This window comes from Molossus molossus, unplaced genomic scaffold (assembly GCF_014108415.1).
Source record: "Molossus molossus isolate mMolMol1 unplaced genomic scaffold, mMolMol1.p scaffold_m16_p_9, whole genome shotgun sequence".
Lineage (NCBI taxonomy): Eukaryota > Metazoa > Chordata > Mammalia > Chiroptera > Molossidae > Molossus > Molossus molossus.
This window is the reverse complement of record NW_023425403.1, coordinates 1336408-1362445: the sequence shown is the minus strand read 5'-3', so window position 1 is coordinate 1362445 and position 26038 is coordinate 1336408. Positions and strand designations below refer to the sequence as shown.

Sequence of the window (26038 nt, the reverse complement as noted above, 5' to 3'; positions counted from 1 at the left end):
TCTGTCCAGTTTGGTGCATTTGTATCCACATTTCATTACAATCATGTTTTATTGGAAAGAGGTTTGGTTCTGCGTATTTTCTTTTTATGTGAAGACCACAAAGGTATTTATTTTGTTTCATAAGTTAGTTTCAATCTCAATTAGAGGAAAGAGTATCCCAGTGACCTACTGACCTAAACTGTGAGGAATGAGCAGTCTCACCTGCACCGCTCACACTAAGTCCGCGCGGCTTGGACGGCTCACGCCGGGGCCGCAGCTGTGGCCAGGTGCAGGGAGCCCGCGGGCCGGGAAGACGCATCTGCTCATCGTAACATCTGCATTGTCGACACATCTGTGTGGCCACGTTATCCCAACGACGACAATAAATTAAATACCTTTCTCTCAAGTTTAAATTACACTTTCCCCGGCTCTTGTAATTAACGTTGGGTGAATTGAGTACCTTTGAAAACTATTCACAGAAGTAGCGTCGAGACCAGCGAACAGCAAGCACTTGTTCATGTTCTAAATCGTTCAAAGCTGTTCATTGTGTGATTTTAATGGTCCGTTTGTTTCTCCTAATTTCAGAAATCGAAAAGGGGGGCTGCGGGGACCCCGGCGTCCCTGCCTACGGGCGGCGGACGGGCAGCCGCTTCCTCCACGGAGACTCGCTGACCTTCGAGTGCCAGGCGGCCTTCGAGCTGGTGGGGGAGAGAGTCATCACCTGCCAGCGCAACAACCAGTGGTCCGGCAACAAGCCCAGCTGCGTGTGTGAGTGTGGCCCCCGAGGGGAAGGGGCCGGAGGACGCCCGTGCGCTTGAGCAGGGCGGGCTTGGGGCCTCGCTGAGGGGCACGGGCGGCGCCATCCTCCCACACCCGTGTCCCTGACCCACACGGTCAGGTCGGCAGTAGTCAGCGGTGGGACCCCTGCTGGATCACATGCAGCTGAGCCTCCTGCCAGAATGAGGGGGTGCCTGGCATGGCATCCCTCGACCTGTTGCCTGGGCTGAGGGAGGACCCGGAGGGAGGACCCGGAGGGAGGACCCGGAGGGAGGACCCACAGAGAGGACCCGGAGGGAGGACCCGGAGGGAGGACCCGGAGGGAGGACCCTGAGGGAGGACCCAGAGGGAGGACCCGGACGGAGGACCCGGACGGAGGACCCAGAGGGAGGACCCGGAGGGAGGACCCGGACGGAGGACCCACAGAGAGGACCTGGAGGGAGGACCCGGAGGGAGGACCCACAGAGAGGACCTGGAGGGAGGACCCGGAGGGAGGACCTGGAGGGAGGACCCACAGAGAGGACCCGGAGGGAGGACCCGGAGGGAGGACCCACAGAGAGGACCTGGAGGGAGGACCCGGAGGGAGGACCCGGAGGGAGGACCCACAGAGAGGACCTGGAGGGAGGACCCAGAGGGAGGACCCGGACGGAGGACCCAGAGGGAGGACCCGGACGGAGGACCCGGACGGAGGACCCAGAGGGAGGACCCGGAGGGAGGACCCGGAGGGAGGACCCGGAGGGAGGACCCACAGAGAGGACCTGGAGGGAGGACCCGGAGGGAGGACCTGGAGGGAGGACCCACAGAGAGGACCCGGAGGGAGGACCCGGAGGGAGGACCTGGAGGGAGGACCTGGAGGGAGGACCCGGAGGGCAGTGGACTCCTCAGGACTCATGAGCTTGGGGGACACTGGGCAGGAGGCATGAGCCTGGGCAGGTGTCAGCGTGGATGTCATTTGAACAACTACCTTCTCAGGAGGACAGTATAGCGACAAGTAAAGTACTTCACGGCCCATTGAAACCCTGGATGGTTTTGTAACTAAATACAGCAATGGCCAGAAGATGTGTATGAAGTTATGTGGAATAAGAAGCAAAATCACACCCTTCAAATAAGTCCAAGTGTTGCCATATGTGTGTGTGTGTAGAGAGAGAGAGAACACACTCTCAGAAGTACATTGTACATTTTCCGAGCGATTTCCATAGCATCCACCCAGAACATGGTTTGATTCTCCAGCATGATTTAGGAAGAGTCAGCCTGCAGCCGATGAAATGAGGGGACCTAGGAAACGTGGTGCAAAGTGAGACGTGGCGCAGGCGACGGGGTGGAGCCCTCGCCTTCGGAGCCGCTCCCAGGTGCAGACACGTCCTCACGGAGGCCTTTGCTCGTCCAAAGCGGCACCTTCTCACTAGACCTGTCACACGGCCGCAGTCCCTGCCCACTGGCGGGATGGCGCTGGACACACTTGGGCCAAGGGTGCAGGCTCTGGCTGGGCCGGTGCCGCAGGAGCCCACCTGCTGTGGGGGAGAGAGGTGGGGTCTGGGACGAGCAGCATAAACACAGGACGGTCCTGGCGTCGGGCAGGGGCAGCCCCCCCAGCGCCCAGCGGTCAGCGTCAGGTTCCAGGCGAGCACCTGCCCGTGTCTCCACAGTCTCGTGTTTCTTCAACTTCACGGCGCCGTCGGGCCTCATCCTGTCCCCGAACTACCCGGAGGAGTACGGCAACAACATGAACTGCGTGTGGCTGATCATCTCCGAGCCTGGCAGCAGGGTCCACCTCATCTTCAACGACTTCGACGTGGAGCCGCAGTTCGACTTCCTGGCGGTCAAGGACGACGGCGTGTCCGACATGACCGTCCTCGGGACGTTTTCTGGCAACGAGGTGCCCTCCCAGCTGGCCAGCAGCGGGCACATCGTGCGCCTGGAGTTCCAGTCCGACCACTCCACCACCAGCAGAGGGTTCAACATCACGTACACCAGTGAGTGTGCCCCCTGCACGCCCCTCCTCCCAGGAGTGGGGAGTGTGCCAACCTGCCCCCTCCACGCCCCTCCTCCCAGGAGTGGGGAGTGTGCCAACCTGCCCCCTCCACGCCCCTCCTCACAGGAGTGGGGAGTGTGCCAACCTGCCCCCTCCACGCCCCTCCTCCCAGGAGTGGGGAGTGTGCCAACCTGCCCCCTCCACGCCCCTCCTCCCAGGAGTGGGGAGTGTGCCAACCTGCCCCCTCCACGCCCCTCCTCACAGGAGTGGGGAGTGTGCCAACCTGCCCCCTCCACGCCCCTCCTCACAGGAGTGGGGAGTGTGCCAACCTGCCCCCTGCACACCCCTCCTCACAGAGGGGGGAGTGTGCCAACCTGCCCCCTGCACGCCCCTCCTCACAGGAGTGGGGAGTGTGCCAACCTGCCCCCTGCACACCCCTCCTCACAGGAGTGGGGAGTGTGCCAACCTGCCCCCTCCACACCCCTCCTCACAGGAGTGGGGAGTGTGCCAACCTGCCCCCCTGCACGCCCCTCCTCACAGGAGGGGGAGTGTGCCAACCTGCCCCCTCCACGCCCCTCCTCACAGGAGTGGGGAGTGTGCCAACCTGCCCCCCTGCACGCCCCTCCTCACAGGAGTGGGGAGTGTGCCAACCTGCCCCCCTGCACGCCCCTCCTCACAGGAGTGGGGAGTGTGCCAACCTGCCCCCTGCACACCCCTCCTCACAGGAGTAGGGGAGTGTGCCAACCTGCCCCCCTGCACGCCCCTCCTCACAGGAGTGGGGAGTGTGCCAACCTGCCCCCCTGCACGCCCCTCCTCAAGGAGTGGGGAGTGTGCCAACCTGCCCCCTCCACGCCCCTCCTCACAGGAGTGGGGAGTGGTGCCAACCTGCCCCCTGCACACCCCTCCTCACAGGAGGGGGGAAGTGTGCCAACCTGCCCCCCTCCACGCCCCTCCTCACAGGAGTGGGGAGTGTGCCCAACCGCCCCCCCCCCCCCCTGCACTGCACACTACCCCTCCACAGGAGTGGGGAGTGTGCCCACCTGCCCCCTGCACGCCCCTCCTCACAGGAGTGGGGAGTGTGCCAACCTGCCCCCTCCACGACCCCCCTCACAGGAGTGGGGAGTGTGCCAACCTGCCCCCTGCACGCCCCTCCTCACAGGAGGGGGGCGTGTGCCAACCTGCCCCCTCCACGCCCCTCCTCACAGGAGGGGGGAGTGTGCCAACCTGCCCCTGCACGCCCCTCCTCACAGGAGTGGGGAGTGTGCCAACCTTCCCCCTGCACCCGCCCCTCCTCACAGGAGTGGGGACTGTGCCAACCTGCCCCCTCAACAGCCCCTCCTCACAGGAGTGGGGAGTGTGCCAACCTGCCCCCTGCACGCCCCTCCTCACAGGAGTGGGGAGTGTGCCAACCTGCCCCCCTGCACGCCCCTCCTCAAGGAGTGGGGAGTGTGCCAACCTGCCCCCTCCACGCCCCTCCTCACAGGAGTGGGGAGTGTGCCAACCTGCCCCCTGCACACCCCTCCTCACAGGAGTGGGGACTGTGCCAACCTGCCCCCCACCACGCCCCTCCTCACAGGAGTGGGGAGTGTGCCAACCTGCCCCCTGCACGCCCCTCCTCAAGGAGTGGGGAGTGTGCCAACCTGCCCCCTCCACGCCCCTCCTCACAGGAGTGGGGAGTGTGCCAGCCTGCCCCCTCCACACCCCTCCTCACAGGAGTGGGGAGTGTGCCAGCCTGCCCCCTCCACACCCCTCCTCACAGGAGTAGGGAGTGTGCCAACCTGCCCCCTAGGGAGTGGACATCAAGGCCGATACTTCAGAGGTTTTGTAATCATAATCAACACAATGAGAACAGCTAAATGAGATGTGATCATTCTGGTAACCCTAAAACACTTCACTCTTTACATTCCTGGCTTGGTCACCCCTATAGTGAGGACAGAACCCCTCACGCATATTTTCTTTCTTCCTTCCTGTCTTCCTTCCTTCCATCCATCCATTAATCCCCCCACCCACCCACTATACACCCACCTACCCCCCCACCCACCTATACACCCACCTATCCACCCACCTATACACCCACCTACCCACCTATTCACCCACCGACCCACCCACCTATACACCCACCTACCCCCCACCCACCTATACACCCACCCACCCACCCACCTATACACCCACCTACCCACCCACCCACCTATACACCCACCTACCCACCCACCCACCTATACACCCACCTACCCACCCACCCACCTATACACCCACCTACCCACCCACCCACCTATACACCCACCCGCCCACCCACCTATACACCCACCCGCACCCACCTATACACCCACCTACCCGCCCACCCACCTATACACCCACCTACCCGCCCACCCACCTATACACCCACCTACCCGCCCACCCACCTATACACCCACCTACCCGCCCACCCACCTATACACCCACCTACCCGCCCACCCACCTACACACCCACCCACCCGCCCACCCACCTACACACCCACCCACCCGCCCACCCACCTACACACCCACCCACCCGCCCACCCACCTACACACCACCCACCCGCCACCCACCCACCACACCCACCTATACACCCACCACCCGCCCACCCACCTATACACCCACCCACCCGCCCACCCACCTACACACCCACCCACCCGCCCACCCACCTACACACCCACCCACCCGCCCACCCACCTACACACCCACCCACCTATACACCCACCTACCCGCCCACCCACCTATACACCCACCTACCCGCCCACCCACCTATACACCCACCTATACACCCACCTACCCACCACCCACCTACACGCCCACCCACCCGCCCACCCACCTACACGCCCACCCACCTATACACCCACCTACCCACCACCCACCTATACACCCACCCACACACCCATCCACCCTCGATGCGCAAAGGAAGGTGTGAGAGCAGATGGAGGCTTGGGGCCCGCAGCGGCACCAGCCCACCAGCTCACAGCACCCTCGGTGCATCTTGATACATAGTTAACTTTTCTTCAACTCTGATTTCTCATCTGCAAAGCAGATTCTCTTTGGGGACATCTACGCAGGGCACTGGTGAGGGTGCACGGCACGAGTATTAGGTCAGAGGAGAGCCATGATTCTCCGGCTGCCTCCTCCCTGGGCCGCTGTGCAGAGCCCCAGCCAGGGGTCACCTCCTCTGTCGTGGCAGCACCTCTGGGCATAGGCCTGCCAGCCGTGTCCGTGAGGACAGATGGCCAGCGCTGACCATCAGGGGCAACTGCCTACAGGCAGGTCACCAGCCCGGGAAGCAGGACCATAACCAAGACACACCTGAACCGAGATCCGTCCACCACCCACGCCTCCCCTCTGTACTCTGAGTGGACAGGAGGCGAGCCGTTAGGTGCGCGTAGACGGGTCACACCGTGTCCGTCGCTCTCTGCCACTGGACAGCGACGCTCTGCTTACCTAACGCGCTGCTCACCTGTCTAGGAATAGGCAGCTTCCTTTTCCAATGCACACACGTGACGCTCGGGCGTCTCTCTCTCAGCGTTTGGGCAGAACGAGTGCCACGACCCCGGCATCCCCGTCAACGGACAGCGCTTTGGCGACCGGTTCCTCCTGGGCAGCTCGGTCACCTTCCACTGTGACGACGGCTTTGTGAAGACGCAGGGCTCCGAGTCCATCGTGTGCTCCCTGCAGGACGGCAACGTGGTGTGGAGCTCGGCCGTGCCCCGCTGCGAAGGTGCACCCCCGCCCTAGCTGCCCCCCGACACCCCGCCGCGACGCCCGCTCCCGGGGCGCGTCCTGGGCGCCGCACAGGGTGGCCTCCCGGGCTGAGGCAGCAGGAGGGCAGCGTCACCCCTGCCGGCCGAGGAGGTCCTTCGGGGCTGAGGGGAGACCATGCTCAGCCTCGCCGGCTTCCGGTGGCTGCTGGCGACCTCTGTGAGAATTGCACCTGTGCCCCTGGTTCTCAGGACACCGGTCATGTTGGGTCGGGCCCCGCCCCTGAGTCCTCCTGCTAAGCAATTGCACCCGCAGTGACCTGATTTCTGGACTAGGTCACTTTCTGAGCTGTGGGATTAGGAATTCAAAATGTGAGGTTAGAGGGCACATAATTCAGCCACAGGAACAACTTAGTTTTTAGTTAGCTGTTTCCTTGCCTTGAATGTAGCCGACATACATTCTACCTTATTGTCTTCTACAATAAGTAAATAGAAGAGAAGTATACGTTGAACGTAAGCCACCGCGGAGGGGGCTCTCCTACTGGACTTGTTGCCCTCTTCCCAGGCAGTGACCCCTACCAGCCCCAGAATCCCAGGGGGAAGGCGAACCCCGAGCCAGCTAACCAGGGTGCTGGAGTGGGAGATGACGGGGGGGGGGGGTCACCTGTCTAGCCCCAGCTCCTCCACAGTTCTCGTCATTGTGAGAAGGATCAGCGTTACTTTAAGTTGGCGAGAGCTGACCACTTCCCTTCAGAAAGACGGCCTTGTTCACCACGCTCACCGATGGTGAGGCAGCCCGGGGGGCCCTGGGCGTCCCGGGGTGGGGAATGGATACATCGAAGGGCAAGAAAGCAGTGGTTGATTTTTCATTCTTTCTATTGTGTCATCTGTTTGAAACGCATGGTTTTGTGTTTTACATTTTATCAAGTGTCACTAATGGACGGATGCGCAAAGGAAGGTGTGAGAGCAGATGGAGGCTTGGGGCCCGCAGCGGCATATAAAATTTGTTTATTATTATAAACAAATGAACACACACCTGTGGGTGCTCAAGTCAGTGATACTGATGCGGGGGGTGCAGGGTCCCACCGGCTCGCCGGCCCTGCTGACTGAACAGGAGTGATTCCCGAGACAGAGGGTCAGACGAGCAGCCCTCCAGCCCGTGTCCCACTCCGGCCGCTGGTCCCGCTGTCGTGGGCGCGCTGAGCTGTGACAGGCTGAGTGCTGATACACGTAGGTTGAGTCGGGGTGCCCCTCAGCACCGTGGGGACAGAAGGGGATACTGACGAGGGGCAGGCGGTGATGCCGAAAGTCCGAGAGCGCAGAAGGGCATCGTCAGTGGAAGAGGCAGAGGTCTCAGGACTGGGAAGAAGCTTCGGGTTCTGCTCCCTGCAAACCCCGTGATAGCCCGAGCACGGGGACTGGCGCATCGTGAGTGGGTTCAGAGTGCACCTGAGCTGAGAGACCCAGCTCCTGAGGCCGGTGGACAAGGCAGGTGGCCACGGAGACGTGGCTGAGGAGACCCCCCCCAGCTGCAGTGGACACAGCTCGGGCCGCACGGCAGAGCCTGTGCCGGGAGAGAGCACCCCCAGGGAACAAAGACACAGAAACTAAAGTAGGATCTATTGTTACAAAGAATCAGCATTAGAAACAGTTCAGTGCCACAGTGAGTTCCTCCTTAGTGCCCATCACACAGACAGCCCCCCTGTGACTCTGATAAGAAAACAGGAAACCAGCCCTGGCCGGTTTGGCTCAGCGGTTGGAACGTCGGCCTGTGGTACAGAGAGACCCGGGTTCAGTTCCCGCTAAGGGCACGTACCTCGGTTGCAGTTTGTCCCCAGCCCTGGTTGGTCGTGCAGGTGGCAGCCACTCGATGTGTCCCTTTCACATCGATGTTTCTCTCTCTCTCTCTCTCTCTCCCTTCCTCTCTCCCTCCCACTCTATCTGAACAAAAAATGGAAAAATGTCCTCGGGTGAGGATTAAAAAAAAACCTTGGAAACGAGAAATTTACAATTATTTAGCAAAAGAAGAGATTGATGACCTTGATTAGACAAATATCAATTTAGTATAATAATAATAATATGTTATCGTTTATAATAATTTGATATAAAGAATGATAGGCTCACTATACAGCAGTTGAAAAGAGCAGTATGTGCGCTTATGTGGCAGGATTGGGTACAGCAGGTCCCGTGTCAGTTGTGGCCTCTGGGTGAACACGCTCTGTGGCTTGTTCTGCGTGTACCCTGCATGGATTCCCCAGCACAGCTCAGCGGCATCGCAAACACACGTGATGGGCGAGGGGCAGCTGCACCAGAATCCACCGTTAACTCTACGGCAACAGGTCCTCAAGCTCAGAGGAAACGGGTCATTTCCTTGCAAAACATAAACACCCCAAATTCAAAGTGTAAACTGTGAATGAGCGATGTGCCAGAAAAAGAGATTCGAGAGAAGATTAAATATCGAGAACGACACAGGCACCCAGGAGCTGCGTCGGTGGGTCCCCATCCTCAGGTCCAGGGTCGGAGGGTGGGAACACTCCCCGGGAAACGCCGGCCGTGGTCTGACCCCCGTGTGGCGTGTCAGAAGCCAGTGTTCACGGAGCACGACCAGGCCAAGTGTTTACGTGGAGAATAAGGCTGTAGAAAACGCACGTTCAATCAAGAAGGGCCTGTTTTAGGAATACGGTTTTGGGTCATTGGTCAGTACAAACAGGCAGTGGATCAAGGAAAACGGCATCTGAGAGCCCCCTGCCCCGTGTTTGCTTTTGGTCCTTTCGCACGACTGCCCACGGGCGCTCCGCCCTCGGCTGTCCACCAAACAGGCCCGCCCCTCCCGCCCCTGCGTGGCGTGAGAGCCCGTCGGGTGCTGGCCAGCGGGGTGTGAGGGTCATGGCGTCGTCACCTTCGGGCCCGAGTCGTGCAGCCCCGCCTAGTATTTGGGGAGTTATTTGTTGATGCACAATCTAAAGATCCGCGCGTCTGTTTCATCAGGGCAGAGGGGTTCCCGCCCTCAGGACCCCGCAGACGACACAGTGACGCGTGGCAGCCGAGAGTAATAAAAGTAGCGTGTGACAAGCCAGGCACGTTCCGTGACAGGGTTTTAACAGCGTCACTAAACTAAAGGAAACACAATTGTGTATTTATGGGGAAATAAGGTTTTCAGAAAACAGCGCACCCTGCGGACTTAGAAATGTCTTAGGAATAAAAACGTGTTTCAGTCTGCACCTGCGTATGTCTTACTCAGAGAGGACCTCTGAGCAGTTCCTTACACACCAAGTAGGCGTAATTAATAGGCTGCCTAAGAGCTCCATTCGCTGAGTTTACCTGGGGATGAGCTTCGCTGTGACACTTGGGGACGTGAGCTCCGCGAGCACGGAGACCACGTCCCGCGGTGAGGCTGGCCGGCTCCGCGCAGTCGGTGACGCGGACCCCTTGCCTTCCAGCCCCGTGTGGCGGACACCTCACCGCATCCAGCGGCGTCATTCTGCCTCCCGGGTGGCCAGGATATTACAAAGACTCTCTGAATTGTGAGTGGATCATTGAGGCAAAACCAGGACAGTCGATCAAGATAACTTTTGACAGGTAAGGAAAACAAACCCTTTCTTCCTGAATGCACGCCCGAGGTTTCTATTGGAACGCCTCTGAAAATGTTGCAATAGGACCGTTCTTTATTGGTTCCCCCAAAGGGGTTTACTTAACGAGGGTCAGTTTAGCTCTGGGTGTTGTCCTGGAAGCCCCCCGTCCAGGACCCCGAGGGCAGCTTGCAGGAGCGGTGGTCCCGCCACCACTGCCCAGCTCTGACCGCGGCTGGCCCCGGCGTCCCTCTCTGCCTCCGGCCCTGCAGGGCACGCGCTGTGTCCGTGTGACTGCACATAGCACCACCTTCACACCCTCCGGTGGCCGCTGTCCTGCTGGTGGCCGGGGCCCGAGGGCAGCTCTGGTCGGCAGATCTGGAGGTGGGGAGCGTGTGACAAATGGCAGACTGAGTTCTCGGTGAGTGAGAGGTCACTGCAGTGCCCTTCGGCGATTTGATAGAGTGTCAATAATCTAAAAAAAATGTCCTGTTGACCTGGCCGGTTTGGCTCAGCCATTAGAGGGTTGGCCCGTGGACCAAAGGGTCTTGGGTTCGATTCTGGTCAAGGGCCTGTACCTTGGTTGCGGTTTGGTCCCCGGCCCTGGTCGGGGTCACGTGGGAGGCAACCAGTCGATGTGACTCTCTCACGTCGACGTTTCCCTCTCACGCACCCCCTCCCTCTCTCCCACTGTGTCTGGAGATAAATGGAAAAATATCCTCAGGTGAGGATGGAACAAAAAAAGTTGTGTGATTTGAATCTTTCGTCATGAAACACGTGCACGTTTGTCTCAACAATGAGATAAGCCGAAGTTCTAAACCAGACATTTTGGAACGAACCCCGAGTCTTCAAACCCAAGAGAGCGCCGTGCTTGGAGCTCCACGCTGAGCCGGGGAGCCCTCGCCGTGGGGTTCCGTACCCCTGCCCTCTCCGGACCCCCTGACAGGCAGCAAAGTGTGATGTCTGGAAGCAGCCGGCTGCTCCTGCTTTATCTCATTTTGGGGTCTCATCATCCGTGGTAACAGCCTCACAGTATCGGCTTCGAGCGGGAGACCCTTAGCTCCTCGTAGTCGTCGGTATGGAAATTGTGATGTGTAGCATTTACTGCGATAGCGGGATAGCAGTCCCCACAGGACCATCTCTCCGGAGGAAGGGAACCGCTGGGTTGTGTGTCCACGATATGAGACGGGGATCCCTGCACGGCCCCCTCACCCCTAGGGCAGCATGGCGTGCGCTCCCTGCACCCGCCGTCGCCCAAGAAACACACGGACGCTTTTGCACAGACATCTCCAGTGAGGTGTCTCCTGTGCTTGTCCAGGCTTTTGGTCTGGGACTCAGACAGCTGAGAAACTTCAGGGGACATTTAAGTGATGAAAGGCGAGGTGTGCGATTCAACCCAAATGCCCAGACGGTGCCCCTGAATTCCAGCCCAGTACAGGACACGCACGTTGTTTAGATTCCTCTTTATGGAAGGTCGGGGTCAGGGGTCCACCCAAGGACAAACCATCATGCTTTTTCACCTGGAGAGGTGTGTGTTTCAGGGAGAGCAGGGCTCCCGACCTCTTTGTCCTTCCCTGCGGCCTGCACCCCCACCCCCAATGTTCGGTGCAGGGCGCGGGCCCCGGACACCTTTGTCTGCCAGTCCTGAGTGCGCCCGAGCCTCCCCCGGAGGGCACTGCCCCAGGGCTCAGCAGACTGGCGGGAGCTGCCTCACTGTGTGAGGGCCCCTGGGCCCCTTAGAACACAATCGCGGTGCTGGGGGACCCGAGTGGCCACCACTGGTAAAGACCAGGTCGGACAGGAGTGTCCGGAGGTGGACGCCCCCCTGGGAGAAGAGCTGAGCCCCTCGGATGCTGCCGTGACTTTGCCGGCACTAGGAGGTGGCACAGAGTGCGCGGTGGCCCGGTCCGGGGGCGCAGGCCGCGTCACAGGCACGGTCCGTGGTCGCGAAGACAGGGTGGTGGTCGGATTCCTCTTCCCTTAGCAGTCCCTGCGCTTTGGGGTGCCCGCTGCAGGACACCCGTCCTCGTGTTGACCGGGCAGGGGGACGGTTGGAAAATGAAAAGGGTTGGTTTTACCACTTGTTGATGCGTGACCTCCCGTCTACCTATTCCCAGGAAAGCTGAGGGGGGCGGCCCTCGTGTTTAGAGCTGGTCACTGACCCTCTGTGTCTGTCACAGACGAGCTGTTCAGTGGGGCCTTTCCCCCTAGAACAGTGGTTCTCAGCCTGGGGGTCGTGACCCCTTTGGGGGTCGAACGACCCTTTCACAGGGGTCGCCTAAGACATAACAGTAGCAAAGTCACAGTAACAAAGTAGCATCAAAAGTAATTTTAGGGTTGGGGTCACCACAACACGAGGAATGTATCGAAGGGTCGCGGCATCAGGGAGGTCGCACCGTGGCTCTAGGACCGAGGCCCACGCGCAGTGTTCTAGGTGCCCACGTTGTGAGGAGGCAGGACTGTACTGAGTGTATTCCTGTCGCTGCCACGGTCTTTAATCAGTGGGCGGCGACACCACGGGCATGTCCGCGAGGGACCGGGGCCCTGCGTTCCTTTCCTGACCGATGCCGTGTCCGCAGGTTTCAGACCGAAGTGAACTATGACACCCTGGAGGTGCGGGACGGGCCGGCCAGCTCGTCGCCGCTCATCGGGGAGTACCAGGGCACCCAGGCCCCCCAGTTCCTCATCAGCACCGGCAACGCCATGCGCCTGCTCTTCACCACGGACAGCAGCCGGGCCAGCGTGGGCTTCCTCATCCGCTACGAGAGTGAGTCCCGCCGCGTCCCTGTCCCCGTGGCAGAGGAGTGGCCCTGGGGCACGGGGCACGGGTCGCAGGGCCAGCCTGAAGGCCTCGCTGCGCTGCGTGGTCCTGACAGCGCCCTCTCCGCCGGGAGCAGCTTGGGGGGCTGACTTGAAAAGATGCACTTGTTTATTGCCAAGTAGAACAAGAAATGAGTAATAACGGATTGCTATGATGAGCAACATACTGTTGGCCAGAGGATCTAACAGGGCACAGCACTAAGGTTATGTATCCGCAACAGTATTTTTTGCCAGAAAAACACGGTTTGGGAAATCGTGGTCCCTGCCTGTCAGCACGTGGACACAGGCCCAGGGACAGAGCCCGTGACAAAGGGAAACGCAGGGAAAGGCCAGCTGAGCACACCATGGGGGTCTCCGCAGCTGTCAGGAATGCGGGGAACTTGCTCACACAGTGTAGGGCCCGGCCCTTGGCGTGGCCCCCAGTCCCAGTGCCGCCCAGTTGTTCCCAAAATGCAGACAATGCCCTGGGGTAGCCTTTCCCGCGGCCCCACCTGACGTGAGCACACCCACGGGGGTGCCGGCTGGGGACCCCAGAAGCTCCAAGTCCACATGTTCCCCCATTCTGAAACCACCGGTAAGTTCCGGCTCCCCCGGTGGCCCTCAAGATGGATCCTTTGGTGGAAGGACTCGGAGAGCCCCCCACAGTGACTACACTCCCGGTCGCCTTCACGGTGGGAGAACGTACCCCTGAACGGAGGGTGGACTCTGACGGGGTCCGCACTCTGAGCTGGCTGAGGTCTCCCTGTGGTCATGAACAGGGTCACCCCCTCCGAGCCCTGACGTGTGACAGTGGGCACAGTGTGCTGCCCAGGAGGGCTCCCCGCCTCCCTGCCCAGGGGGTTCACGGTGCTCCATCCATCAGCATCCCTGATGCATCCCTGCCGTGTGGCTGAGCCCAGCCCCAGCCTCCCCCCGCTGCAGGTTGGACTGAAATCCTGCTGCCCCAGCCCCGCCGTCAGCCACCGGCGCCTGTAAACTCTCAGGCGTGGTCTCAGGCCCCCCCTTGAGTAACAGACACTCCGCCACCAGGAGACACCGAGGTCCAGAGGTCCCCTCCCAGGATCTCGATCTCCCTGTGGAGGTCACTTCCCCTCCGACGCATTTTTGAACAGTGGCTCGGATGTCTTGTGTCCCATGCCTATGGAACCCCATTTTGCTAAGCTCACAAGAAATAGTATCCCATTATTTATTCCAAAATAGCACGCCTTAGCTGCATTTAATGAATTCGACTTTAATGAAGGAAGGTGTATTCATAAGGGACATCACTCGAGTTTTAATGCAATCTATACAGTGATTAGAAATGCCCTCCCAAAGGCCATCTGGGCGGGGGCTAGGCGGCCTGGGTATTGGTAATAATGTAAGAGTTCTGATTAATATTTCAAGTTATAATCGGAATGTTCTGAACCTTACTACAAGGTTTGGTATAGCAATAGCGTCTTTTTTATTTCTTGACATTCGTAAACATCAGAACGATATTCTCCCTAGTTTCCTTGTTTTTACTATATGCACTGTTCTAAGCATAGAACGTCCGAGGCAGAGGACAGAGCTGGCCACAGGGCACAGCTGGCTCCATCGGCTCTCACTTTCTACCGTGTCTTGCACAGGCTCAGTGCAGCCGTCTTAAAAGTGGCTGCGTCAGCGCAAATTTGAAAAACACTGTGTGGATTTACGGAATCCGGTGTTAGAAAGCCAGCCCAGCTCCGTTGCCACGCGTGTCCTAGGTGTGCGGCTGGGTGTTCGGGAGCGTGTGCCTGGAAGGCAGGGTCCGAGCGCCAGACTCCAGCGGGAACCTCACATCCATCGAGGGGGGAGCAGAGAAACGAGGGAGGTGGAAACTGAGCGAAGGCGGAGGCTTCTGTGCGTGCGTCTCTGGATTTTCACCTGAAAGGTGACACCCAGAGAGGTCGCGGGCACTCAGGTCCCAGTGCCGGTGCCATCTGCTCACAGGGCACAGCAGGCCACGCCTCTGCTGCGGGGCGTGCTCAGCCTTGCAGAGTGTGCTTGCACGTGACTCGGTCCGTGAATTCACCGGCATCCTTTTCCAGGTCCGATTACGTCTGGGGACATTTCACGTGTGTGTGGCTCAGATACTTACCTCTTCTGTAAACCGGAAGGTCGCTATGTGACGCAATTTTTCCGGCATTTAGGTGTCACCGTTGACTCAGACTCCTGTCTCGACCCTGGGATCCCCGTGAACGGCCGTCGGCAGGGCGACAACTTCAGCCTCCAGTCCACAGTGACGTTCAGCTGCGACCCTGGGTACACGCTCAGCGACGAGGAGCCCCTGGTCTGTGAGCGGGACCACCAGTGGACGCACGCGCTGCCCAGCTGTGACGGTAGGGGGGGCCCCGTGGGCAGCCCGTCATGCAGAAATGCAGACACGTGTACATATTTGAACAGTTTGAATGGCAGGCGTATTTTAGGAGATGGTAGAATATGACCGAAGTGGATTTCCGTTTGATAAGGTGTACACCTTAAAACACCGTTGCTATTTAATATTTGAAATTTACCGAGCAAGTGGTTTCTAATGGGTAGAGCATCGGTTGAGAAATGAAGGATGAACAAGTACGAGCTGCCCTTCAACTGTACCCCAAACACCAACCGTGCACATACCCTGCCGGCATCTGCTGAAGGTAGCACGCGGGCACTGTGGTCGAGAGGCACATTCTACAGCGTCCGCCCTAATTTTTCTCTGACCCAGGGCCACCCGTCCCCAGTTTCCTCTGGGTCTGCGCTTGTCTGATTTCCTCGGACCGTCCGAGGCAGGGCTCTGGGGCGGAATCCTCAGGACAGAGTCTCAGGACAGCCCGAGGGCGGCCAGCACGGGTGCCCAACCTACATGAATGTCACCTTTTCATCGTGAACAGTCACTGTCACTTGAGGATGTGAACGTCTGGAACGGTTAAAATAGTCCAGACTCGTTTAAAAAAGTCTCTGCTTTGCTGACGTTCCATTCTTCTTCCCATTAGGTTTGGGTATTCAAAGACACTATCTGTTCCCTTTAAAAAAAAAAGACGAGAAATAGCACGTCCCTCAGCTCATTTCTCGCAAATGTTCCTTGTGGAAGTAGCTTTGATGGACGTAATTCGGGGCGTTCATAGGGGAAGCTGCTCCCGGTTCTGTCATTTGGTGGTTGATCATGTCACCCAGTTTAAGAATGACACGTGGGGCCACGTGTGCAGAGGAGGAGACCAGGTGGGAAGCAGCCGGGACCCGGTGTGAGCGAGGAAGTTGAGTCCTGACGCAGCCACCGCGCGGGACACTGTGCTGAGTCTTTAAACGCGTTTCCTCGTTCCGATCTCACGGGGGCAGGTGTTCTTCCTGCCCTGTTACCTCCGAGGCTCGGGGACACGGGAGCGGAGAATGTGCTCGGTGTCGCCCGCCAGGGGCGCGGGAGCTGGAGCGAGGGTCAGGGCAGCCTGGGCTCCGTCTGTGCGGCCGACACCGTGCAGATGCTTGTGGAGAGTCCGAGCCCTCAGACAAGGAGACTCACTCGGCCGAGCCGGTCACCTGGCTCCGGCCTCGCCTCCTGCTTCGCGGGCCTGTCACCGGGGTCCCTTCAGGGAATGTCTTCTGTCCTCAGGGAAGCTTGCGGGGCGGACGATAGGAAAGAAACGAAAACACCGAGAGAACATGTTCACCTTTCAAATGTTTGTAAAGTTCGGACATGTCAACTTTATCCAAGTTCTTAAAGCATTGACATCTCAGAGACCGAACAGTCGTGAGTCATTACAATAGTGATGATTTGGGTATTGAGTGGATTCAGACCTGCGGCTTGTTACCCGGTGGGTAACACCCTAAGAGACGGGCTTTATCACTGTTTCATGTTCAGAAGGGGGCAGGCGACATGCCCTCGGCCTCAGAGCTGGCCAGGGGCTGGGTCAGCGCCGGCCCCCTTGGCTCCTGGCACAGGGTCCAAGCACCCAGACTTCGGGTGGCATCGAATCCCTAAATGTCACCGCTGTCTGTGCAATTGACTGTCCGTGACTTCCTGCTCTTCCTTCAGAGATGCGTCCTGGAGGCATATTGAACGGGGTGCAGAGAGCGGGAGAGATTCAACCCCCTGAAATGTACGAACAGCAGCCCCAGGGCATGTCGCCTGCCCCCTGTCTGAAGCCCCAAGGGTGCGAGTCTGTGTTCTGGGAGAAATGTGGGGTGTCGACATATGTTTGTATCTCAGAGTGGGGGAGACAGAGGGGAGAAGAGGGGTTGTTCACCGTAAGGAACTGGCTCAGGCCATGGTGGGGACCCTCAGGTTCCGAGACGGGCAGCCATGAGCTGGAGACCCAGGTGATCCGTGGTGTGAAGCCCAGCCTGACGCTGCTGGGCTTGAGACTCAGAAGCACTGATGTTTCGGTTCAGTCCAGAGGCAGGAACATGACAAGGTCCCGTCTGAAGGCAGTCAGCCAAGGGAAATGTCATTTTACGGGAGGTTCAACCTTTTTGCTCTTTTCAGTCCTTCGACGGATTGGACGAGGCCCACCCACTGCAGGGAGGGCCATCTGCTTTACTCCAGGTACCGATTCCACGTCCACGCCGTCGGAGAGCACCCTCGCGGACGCACCCAGAGTAGCGTGTGGCCAAGTGTATGGGCACCCGGTCGTGTTGACACAAAATTCACCATCACCGGAGGGTTCTGCTCTGGCTGGCCCTGCTCACGGTGTTCTTCTAGGTTTTATATTGGTCGGGAACCCTGTATACAAAGTAGCAGATTATAATTACAAGTCAACTAACGTTTTTCTTTTGGTTTAGTTTTCATGGGGATGATATTAAATATTCTTTCAGGACTTGGCAAATTAAATGCCACTTCAAATGTATGTTATTCTACCAGCCACTGTGAAATGAATGCTACAGTGATGGTCTCTTCTTCCGTCAGCGCTCTGTGGAGGCTACATCCACGGGCAGAGTGGGACCGTCCTTTCTCCGGGGTTCCCCGACTTTTACCCCAACTCCCTGAACTGCACGTGGACCATCGAGGTGTCTCATGGGAAGGGTAAGACCGCGACATGGTTTTTAAACATGCGAATAATTAACAAGATAGAAATAAAGAAAAAAGTACTAATATGGGAATGAGCGCAATAACAAGTCTCATCACGTGTCGTTTATTTGTTCATGTTTATGTTTTTATGCATTCTAGAAGGATAACGGTCTTTTTTTTAAGCTGTCACTCAAGTATATTTTCCATTTATCTTGAGAGAGAGTGGGAGGGGGAGAGAGAGAGAGAAACATCGATGTGAGAGAGACACATCGACTGGCTGCCTCCCACACGACCCCGACTAGGGCCGGGACTGAACCGCAACTGAGATACGTTCCCCTAACCAGAACTGAACCTGTGACTCTTTGGTCCGAGGGCCGACGCTCTCATCGCCGAGCCAGACTGGCCAGGACAGGGTAATGATTGTGCTACAGGCAGAAGTGCATGTCCTGTTTCAGTCTCTGTTTCTCAGGTGACCTGGGTTGATGCCCGGGACGTAAGCTTGAAAATCAGGGGTAATGGTAAGGAGGAGAGGCACAGCTTGTGCAAGAGATGAATATGGTGGAGACAAGAAGAAGTGGACGGAACGTCTAGTTTTCACGGGCTCTAGGGCACCTTATGGACCCTGTGTTCTGAGCTACAGCATGTCACTGCCCAGAATACGTCACCGTCACAGAGTCCAGTGACGGCTCACGGGGCCGTTCACGTTTTCCTCACCTCATAGACACGCACGGTGGCGCTGGGACCATTTCCATTTTGTGCACGACGTGTGGTTTGTGAACATTTTATTTAGGAATCTGTATGGTTTGGTTTGGTTTGTTTCAGGTTGTCTGAAGTCATTTTTAACAGTGACTTGGAGATCTGACCACACACATATGTAGATGTCTTTCCACGTAGATTTGAGTCTAACTGATGTTTAATTGACACGTTTTGATACATGTGCTGAGTCACGCTCTGTCCTCGGGTGTGTGCGTTCATGTTACACGTGCTGAGTCACGCTCTGTCCTCGGGTGTGTGTGTTCATGTTACACGTGCTGAGTCACGCTCTGTCCTCGGGTGTGTGCGTTCATGTCACACGTGCTGAGTCACGCTCTGTCCTCGGGTGTGTGTGTTCATGTTACACGTGCTGAGTCACGCTCTGTCCTCGGGGTGGTGTGTTCATGTCACACGTGCTGAGTCACGCTCTGTCCTCGGGTGGTGTGTGTTCATGTCACCGGGCTGATCACGCTCTGTCCTCGGTGTGTGTGTTCATGTTACACGGTGGTGTGTGTGTTCATGTTACACGTGCTGAGTCACGCTCTGTCCTCGGGTGTGTGTGTTCATGTTACACGTGCTGAGTCACGCTCTGTCCTCAGGTGTGTGCGTTTATGAGCTGGACGTCCAGGCTAAGGTTTTCCGAAGGACGTTGGTCTAAGATAAATGGAAAAGTTCTCTGGCCCCTCATTGCAGAGGCTCTGCTGACGGCCCAGTGAGCGTTTCTGCACACGGCCCTGCAGCACCTGCTGAGCTGAGCATCAGTCTGCATCCAGATGTCTGTCTGCATCCAGATGTCTGTCTGCATCCAGATGTCTGTCTGCATCTGCCTTGCTTCTACGTCTGCATCTGCAGCCACCTCTTCACCCACAGCGACATCTGTGTCCAGATCTGTGTCTATATCTTTACGTCTACATCTGTATTTATATAGCTGTCTGTCTATGTCTATGTCTATGTCTATATCTATATCTATACCTGTGTCTATATCTATCTCTATATCTATATCATCTATATCTCTGTCATCTATATCTCTATCTGTGTCTATGCCTGTCATTGTTGATCGATGTCTACATCTACTTCTAAATCTATATCTGTATCTATATCTCACCTACATTCACATTTCTATTTATGCATTTAAACATTTATTCATTTTTGCTATTCACTCTGCTTCTTTCTTTCTAAAGACCCTCTCCTTCCCCCATTGTCTGCATTTTCTTTTCCAAACTCCGCGGGTAGGTTTGCCACTAAGATTGCATTTGGATTCGGGGCGGGCGTCTCAAGGCCAGCGGGGACCGCTCTTCAGCACTGCTCCCCGCCCGTGCCTCACTGACCTCTCGCCCTGCCCCCCAGGAGTGCAGATGACGTTCCACACCTTCCACCTGGAGAGCTCGCACGACTACCTGCTGGTGGCGGAGGACGGGGGCTTCTCCGAGCCCGTGGCCAGGCTCACGGGGTCTGTGCTGCCGCACACGGTCAAGGCCGGCTTGTTTGGGAGCTTCACGGCCCAGCTCCGGTTCATATCCGACTTCTCCATCTCCTACGAGGGCTTCAACATCACGTTCTCAGGTACGCCGGCCCGGGTGCCGTGGGGGACTCGCAGTGCCGTGCGCTGTGCGGTGGTGTGCGAGGTTACAGATGAGTGGGCGGCATGCTGGGGGAGCAGGCTGGCCCTCCTCCGACCTGCGTGGCCACAACAAAATGCCGCAGCTTCTCGGTGGACATCGCTGGTGTCACAGTCTTTCCCTGAAAAGCCCTTCTCGCTCCTTGTCCTCGCTTTTCCCGGAATCGCGGCGGACACCGTCCTCGTGGGCGGCGTATTCAGGACCGCTGAGCTCCGATTATTATGGATCCTCCCCCTGCTGGAGGTCAGTTCTCACCTTTCCCCTTGAGGGTGCAAGCATTTCGAACACACACGATCCAGGATGTCTGTTTGGGCCACTTTCATGCAACCACACAGTGACCAAACGGTATCCCAAAACTAAGCGACCTCTTACTTTTCAGCTGCGACACCCAGATAACGTCTGTGATGGGCATTCGCTGTATGGGTTAAATTGTTTGATTTGAATGGTTCTATGAATGGTATTAAGATTTTTTACAGATAAAAAAAATTATAGACACGTAACTGATCAAAGCTGTCGGGGATCAACTCCATCACCGAAAGCATCCGTGTTCCGTGAGCGCAGAATGGCCCGGCCACCCCTCCGAGTCCCCGGCTGGCAGACAAGGCAGCACCGCCCTGGGGCTACTGACCGGCGCCGCCGACAGTGCCCACTGCGCCTGTGTGTGATGCTCGGAAAAGAAAGTGTTTTCAACTTCGTCTCCGTAACCCAAGTCTGATGTCGTTTTTACTTGGTGGTTCCCCCATAATCACAGGAGGTTTCTTATCCCCTTCAGCTCCCATAAATGTCTTATCCACTTCGGATACATGTACCTGACTCTTCGTACAATATCTGAGTATCTACCTGTCTCCTGTTCCAGTACCAAAGCTCTTGGCGGGAGGTCTGCTGTGCTCCACAGTTTCTTTTTCAAAATTCTTCTGTATCTATTTTAGAGAGAGAGGAAGGGAGAGGGAGAGAGAGAGAAACATGATGAGAGAGAACATCAGTTGGCTGCTTCTTGCCCCCCCACTGGGGATGGGCCCACAACCTGGGCATGTGCCCTGACCGGGAATCGAACTGGGACCTCTTGGTGCAGGGTCAACGCTCAGCTACTGAGCCACACCAGCCGGGCTGCTAGTCCCACTTTTCATTACCGACAGACAGCTCATATTCTTTACCTTACACAGAGGGCACTGATTAATTAGCACTTACTAAATACCGCTTGATCATTAACAACATGCAAAATGGCAAACTGTCTCTTTTCAGCCTTGTTGAGGTAGAACTGACGCGTTGAAATACCGTCTTAACGAGAGAGATTTCTTGCGGAATTGAAGGTGCTCTCCGGTGCTTTGCTCCCTGTGATCATGCCCGATTCCCATCTGCGTCAATCTGACTTTGCTGATTTTTCTCTGTCTGCAATTTCGCTGCATTAGTGGAGCTCCGAGGACGGGCTCAGGCCGCTTGGTTTCTTAGCAATTTGCCATCATCAGTGGTAAAGATACAACCGGCCACCGCGTATGTGGAAGGCTTAAATCTTCCTGAGACTGATACCCACACCCCGCCCCCTCTCCGCTGTCCTCGGTGGGTCTCAGCTGAGACAATGCCACCTCTTCTGCCCTGTTTTCATTGCGATGCGACACGAGCCAAACAGAAGACTGTGGGGGAAGAGCGTCCGGTGCACGTGCAGCTTCTCTGTGGACCTTCTGCAGAGCCCTGCATTCCCGCCCCCCGGTCTCCCCGCGGCTGTGCCCAGCTCCGTGCGGGCCATCAGCCTCGACATCCCGCCAGTCGAATGTCACCCCCGGGCTGTCTGCGTCCTCCATCCCTGCACAAACAAGCCAGCAAACAGTGGAGTGAACACACTCTTCAGGGCCTATGTTGAAATGAACGAGGTAACAGTGTTTGAACATGTGGAGAGTCCATTTAAACATGACACTGTAACACGGCCCGTGACGTCTGCACACGGCCCTGGAACAAGGCCCTTGACGTTTACACACGACCCTGGAACATGGACCATGTCGTCTGCACACGACCCCAGAACACAACGTGTGACATCTGCACACGACCCTATAACACGGCCCTTGATGTCTGCACACAACCCTGGAACACAGCCTGTGAAGTCTGCACATGACCCTGGAACATGGCCTGTGACATCTGCACACGACCCCGGGACACAACACGTGATGTCTGCACAGGACCCTGGAACACGGCCTGTGACGTCTGCACACGCCTTCAGCTCCCTCCGTGCTGTGTCCCACACCAGCTCAGAGGGGCGTCTTAAAAACACCTTCCCTGCAGGGCCAGTTTGAAAGTGAACCTGCTCTTCAGAGATGCAAAAGGAATAATTCCATCGACACAGATTTTTCCTCGAAACGGCCCGCGGACAATGGCCAGGAGCCCGTAGGAGGCCGTCGATAAGTTTGTGTTCAGATACGAGGCACCTTCATGATGCAAACGGAGCATGGACCCTCCCGGGACTTTTCTGACGTTTGTAGAGAATGAGTAGCTTTCGTGCCCGGCTGTTCTCTCGGTCCAGCGCACTTGGGCCTCTCGAGAAGGCGACACTAATCAGCATCTCCCGAGTGTGGCAGGCCCCACAGTCGCTGCTGTGCACACCGCGGGCGCGGTCCACGCTGGGTGTTCCGGGCAGCCGCGCACGGTGGCCGCTGTCCCCGAGGCCGCTCCCCACTGTGGGCCCTGCACCCTGGACCCCCGGCCTCCTCCCCTTCTGCTCTGGCTCCCCTTCCCGAATGCCAGCGTCCAGTGAATTCTCATCCTTGCACCGGCATTCTCTTCAAAAGACGAGAATTTGGACAACTTAGCGCCTTCACGTTTGTGACTCGCTGGTCATTAAAAGGCCTTTTCTTTATTCTTTGGGCAAAATTCCTTCCCTCCAGGCCAGACACTGTCCTCTGCACATGTCATTTCTCCTCTTTGCTGAGCAGGGGTCCCTCCTTCTACGCCCCCACAGCACTGTTTTTATACCGAATCGATGTCTTGTCCAGTCAGTACCTTGTATTTGTCTGCTCCGCTCTACCCCGAAGATTCCTTCACGTCCTGTCAGTGCCTTTGAAACAGTGTAGCAGACTCCTTCCTTCCTTGTTTATTTACATTAACGCATGTTTCCTAAGCACCCACATGATGCTGGGGGTTCTGTGGAGGCGGACAGCGCACCCTGGGGGAGCTGGTACTTCTAACTCTGTCAGGGACATTACACGGGTCATGGGCGAAGAGAGGAGACGCCCAGAAGTACTGTTTGAGGGTAGGTCTCCCTGACCACATGGCAGTTGCTTGCAAAGAAATGAGAGAGCCAAGCCGTGTGGGGTGTGGGGGGTCAAGTGGAGGGGGGAGAAGGTCACTGTTGTAACCCAGGAGAATCAGCCTCACTCAGACACAAAGTAATTTTGAATATTAGGAGCTTTATTACCTGTGCAAGGACTGCAGCCAACCTACCCAGAGGAGAACTGCAGCCCCGAGCTCAGGGGGAGGGCTGCTTATAGAGGGCAGGGGTCACTCAAGAGCTCAGCAGAGCAAGCAAGCTGCGTGCACAGACGCGGAGGCAGTTAGCGATACGCAGGAGGGAAGGGAGGTGGGAGGGAGCTGAGACGAAAGGGAACTGGGTGAACTGGGTCAGCACACGTCTCTCCTGCTGTTCATCCTATTATCTAAGTTCTAAGAACTAACACATTCGCTTAGAGGACGCATTCACTTAGAGGAGTGCAGGCCGGCTGGTCCTTCCTCAGTCTGCCTCTGAGAGCTTCCTGGTTGGCCTTTTGTTTATTGAGTCAGGACGAGGTGCTAGGAGCAGGTTATTACAGTCACTGCGCGGAGCCTCGGCACTGAGATTGTGTGAGGACCCTGGGTGTCCATCCTGAGCGTCGTGCGAAGACACTGGAAGGGTCCATCAGTGCTGCACGTGCGCTGACCTCTTTCAAAGCTCATTCTAGTCCACACAGGCCTAGAACGAGGAACTCGGGAGCTGTTGTCCGGCACCCCAGGAGGTGACGGGTGTCTGGGCCAGGACACGGCGCTGGCGTAGGGAGGACCGGACCTTCCAGGATGGAGTGTGGAGTGAGCAGAGAGGGTCCGGGTCCTGCCCGTGTGAGCGAGGACACTGTTTACACGCAGACACTGCAATGAGGCAGCTTTGGGAGGAAAAGAGACACTTCTGTTTGGGGAAATTTCGGTGCATATCCAAGAGTCAAGTGTCTCGAATGTTGTCAAGTGTCTCGAATTCATGGAAAGAGGGTCACATTAGAGAATCAAAAGCATCAAAGGTTGCCGATATAGATGAAGTTTATCCCTGTGTATTGGGTAAAGAGGTAAATTCTAAAGACAAAATCCTGAAGTTGGAGAGAACATGGGATCCTGAGGGCAACGGATTTTTCTTCTGTTGTGTGGACGCACCGAGTGGGGACCGTTCACAGTCGAGAACGCCCGCCCGGCGCGGAGAGCGCGGGTCTGTGTGCCCAGTGTCCCGGGAGGGGCAGCTTCCCAGCCAGCAGGCGTCTTCAGACGGCCAGGTGAGATCACGCAGCCAAGGAGCACGAGGGGGCGGGGTTTGTCTATATCCTGCAGGAGGCTTAAGATAGAATCATATCAAATTGTTATCTTTTATCCGGCCGGTGGACTCAGTGGTTAGCGTGAACCCCTGCACCAAGAGGTCGCAGGTTAGATTCTCAGTCAGGACACTTGCCCAGGTTGTGGGCCCAATCCCCACTGGGGGGCGTGCAGGAGGCTTCTCTATCATCGATATCTTCTCCCTTCCTCTCTCTCTAAAATCAATGAAGGGAAAACATTATCATCTTTTCAGTCAGAGTTTTCAGTTATTTTTAAAGAAATGAAAAGGTGTGGTTTGCCTTGAGAGCCTAGGGCCGACCCTAAGGAAGAGAATGTCGTCTGACCAGTGACACCTTTATTTTGGTATTTCTTAGAGAGTCTGCCGTTAGGTGTTGGTATGATACTTCAAGAAATCTTCGCTGAGTTGAATTCATGACATTGCCTATTTTCCTTTCTTCCTGGGCCATGCTAATAACGTGGCAAATTAATGAGTATGTTTCCAGGCGGCCAGATCCAAGTGAATATGTCAGGGACCCAGAGTCGATGTTTCAGCCAAGTGGAAGGCAGGCCAGGGGAGGTAGGAGGCAGGTACCTCCACTGTGGAGCGGCGTGCGAGGTGAGGGGAACGGGGGCACGGGTCCCGCTTGCTGTGGGGTCGAGACCCCGGGGACCGAGGAGCGGAGGAGGGACGGAGAAAAGAATTGGACCGGAAAACATTAAGCGGAGGGTGGGTTGGACTGAACGTGCGCACGGAGGAGGACGTTAGCGTCCCGAGAACTTGACGAGGATGGGGTGGACCAGACGCAGCGCCGATGCCGTTCGTTCAGGAATATTACTGTGGCTTCGCCTACTCCTCGTAACTACACTCACCCTCCAGTTCTGGATTCCCCACCGCGTGCTGCCCCGCGGCCCGCTGGTGCGAATAAATAAACACCGTGCCTATTGGTTGTCGGAGAGGCAAAACACAGATGCTCTGGTGGGCTGCAGAGTTCGGGGGTGAGTTCGTGTCCTGAGATGAAGAGGGTGAAAGTCACTCTCTGGGACCCACTGGGTGGCACGGTGTGACTCAGGCTGGGCAGTCCCCGCGGGGGACAGGCAGGAGGTCAGCACACCCTCCCACTCCCCCATCTCTGAGCTCTCCACCCACGGAAACTCGGACTGCGTGGGCCAGAGCCAGGACCGTCAGGGTGGCTGGTGCCCGACCCCGATCGCGGACGCTGGGTCCGTGGGCTCCGAGGACAAGGCCAGCCCGGAACCGCAGCTCTGGGTGGTTCCGACGTTTGGGATGCTCGGTCCCCAGGGGCAGCCGTTCGCCGAGCTGTTTCCTTCT

At 57.3% G+C, this 26038-nt stretch overlaps 1 protein-coding gene across 1 annotated transcript in view; it reads left to right on the top strand.

Annotated features, from left to right (window-relative positions):
• Positions 1-26038, top strand: part of CSMD1 (CUB and Sushi multiple domains 1) — a 1021666-nt gene that overhangs the window by 761075 nt on the left and 234553 nt on the right. Inside the window, exons 13-20 of the mRNA XM_036250552.1 lie at positions 565-747; positions 2403-2729; positions 6259-6453; positions 9874-10012; positions 12582-12769; positions 14970-15158; positions 17699-17815; positions 19901-20116. Coding sequence (XP_036106445.1) covers positions 565-747; positions 2403-2729; positions 6259-6453; positions 9874-10012; positions 12582-12769; positions 14970-15158; positions 17699-17815; positions 19901-20116 — 1554 coding nt within the window. The remainder of the gene's footprint in view (positions 1-564; positions 748-2402; positions 2730-6258; positions 6454-9873; positions 10013-12581; positions 12770-14969; positions 15159-17698; positions 17816-19900; positions 20117-26038) is intronic.